Genomic DNA, 2,023 nt, shown 5'->3' with positions numbered 1-2,023 from the left:
ATGGCTTCATAGTTTATCATGTAGTAGCCTGTGTGGATAATTACAATGCTTTTGGGTAAAATTCTTTATGCAGTGGTGTAGGATTTGTTATCACACCACTTCGCAAGTACCCTCTAGTTTCTTTACTTTTTTACAATTTAATCCTACTACTTTTCCATTTTTAATGTTTTTTATTTACTTGTATATATATATATATCATATAAATAAATATATATACTTAGATATACATGCACTTGTTAATTACTTGTTCCTCTTATCTCTCTCCCTCCATTACTAGATGTTATACTAGTCAGTGCTGATAAGATACTCAATGTATACTCACGCCATTATACACCTTCTTATCTTGGACACCATGGGATCAAACACAGTAATAAGAATGTAAGAGAGAGAGGGGGGAAAGAGAGAGGGAGAGGGGGGGACAGAGAGAGGGAGAGGGAACGGATTAATATATTTTGTTTGTTTGTAGGTGTCATTGTCAAAGACGTCACGTGTTGTTGCTATGACAACCGGTTTCTTACAACCGTACCAGTCAGTGGTACAAGTACGCAAGCAGGTTAGGAGAGAGGGAGAGAGAGAGGAAGAAATACATGTACATGTACATGTACATGTATCTACATGTTCTCATGTATATATTTTTTAAATTTAGGTAATAGCAGTCCTGTATTCTGATTGGACTCTCAGTTGTTATAATCACAACCTCAAACTGATGTGGAGCCAAAAACTGAACAAAAAGGAAATCCCAATTGCCAGGTGACGACAATATTCTAATTAATGCACACCTTTAATTAATATTGTAATAACTGTCCCCTCCTCTTATAGTGAAGCTAGTTTGTTAGTGTCGGCCATTAGCATCAAGAAGAGTCCAGCTGGAGTTATACTAGTAGGAGGAAGAATTAATGGAAACTATGACAATAATAATAATAATGATAATATTGGAGGAGATAGTGATAAGAGAAGGTAAGGGAGGGAGAGAGAGAGAGAGAAATTGAATGCTGTACATATTTTATTATTTTCAATGTTTATTTGTGATAGGATGAGAAGAGGAGCAGAACAGGAAAAGATGGAGCATCAAAAAGTAAAAAATTTTGTACTTTTTATATTTATAATAGAATTTTAATTTGAACACATGTACATGTACATTTACTTTAAGTTTTAAATTTTAAATATTATTAAATTACATGCATGATTATTTTTATTATTATTATTATCATTATTTTTCTTTAGTTGGAGTCATTGGGTCATTATTGTACTTATGCTGTTAGTGGTAAGACTGGCGAGTTGCTATGGAAACACGAACCAGGAGACTTTGAGGTCCATCCTGCATATGACATTGGATTATCATCATTCACAGTAAGAGTATACTAATGTATCATTATTATTATTATGTACTTACTTTATGGAGAAATACAAGTACAATGTACATGTAATAATTAGCAACAGTCCACTAAAGACATTTACATGTATGTATGTGTTTCAGGGATACTGTCTAAAGTTTGAGAGAATTTTTACAGTTCTAATAAATGCCATGCAGCTACATGTACATGTGTATTCTTAGAAATATTTCACAATAAATCCTTGTTTACATGTAGCTTAATTAATTTCTGTTTCATATCATACACACGTACAATGTACATGTACATGTATACTTATATACGTACATGTACATGTAGTTCTTTTTCTTTGTAGCATTTCAAGTTATTATTTCATAAATATTTGCTACATGAAGGAGAGGTCTCCTGGCATCAGTACAGCTCAGCTATTTGTCAAATAATGGTGGGTGTGGTCTTCATTAATTAACAATAATTAATTAATTAATTATTAATAGCCTCATTCATGGACTGATGATTTTGATACAAAGTTAGAGTTAGCACAATTTAATAAAGATAAGAAGGAATCAGATGAACCAGGAGTTACTGATCATATTAGCAAAGGTCAGATAATAATAAATAAATAAATAAATAATGGAACCTGTTTATACATGTAAGTGTATGTACATGTAGATTTACATGTACATGCATGATTT

The 2,023-nt window shown here is 32.1% G+C and overlaps 1 protein-coding gene across 1 annotated transcript; it reads left to right on the top strand.

Moving 5' to 3' along the window:
* Positions 1-277: 277 nt before the first annotated feature.
* On the top strand, positions 278-1,959 carry LOC109591820 (uncharacterized; the record flags this gene model as incomplete). Its single annotated transcript, XM_020007453.1, has 8 exons — positions 278-378; positions 467-553; positions 647-750; positions 820-957; positions 1,033-1,075; positions 1,225-1,350; positions 1,687-1,773; positions 1,826-1,959. Coding segments are annotated over 8 exons (815 nt in total), but the record flags the coding sequence as incomplete, so codon positions are not given.
* Positions 1,960-2,023: the final 64 nt, after the last annotated feature.

This window comes from Amphimedon queenslandica, unplaced genomic scaffold (genome assembly GCF_000090795.2).
Source record: "Amphimedon queenslandica unplaced genomic scaffold, v1.1 AMPQUscaffold_7139_Cont20907, whole genome shotgun sequence".
Lineage (NCBI taxonomy): Eukaryota > Metazoa > Porifera > Demospongiae > Haplosclerida > Niphatidae > Amphimedon > Amphimedon queenslandica.
This window is presented reverse-complemented; position numbering and strand designations above follow the sequence as displayed.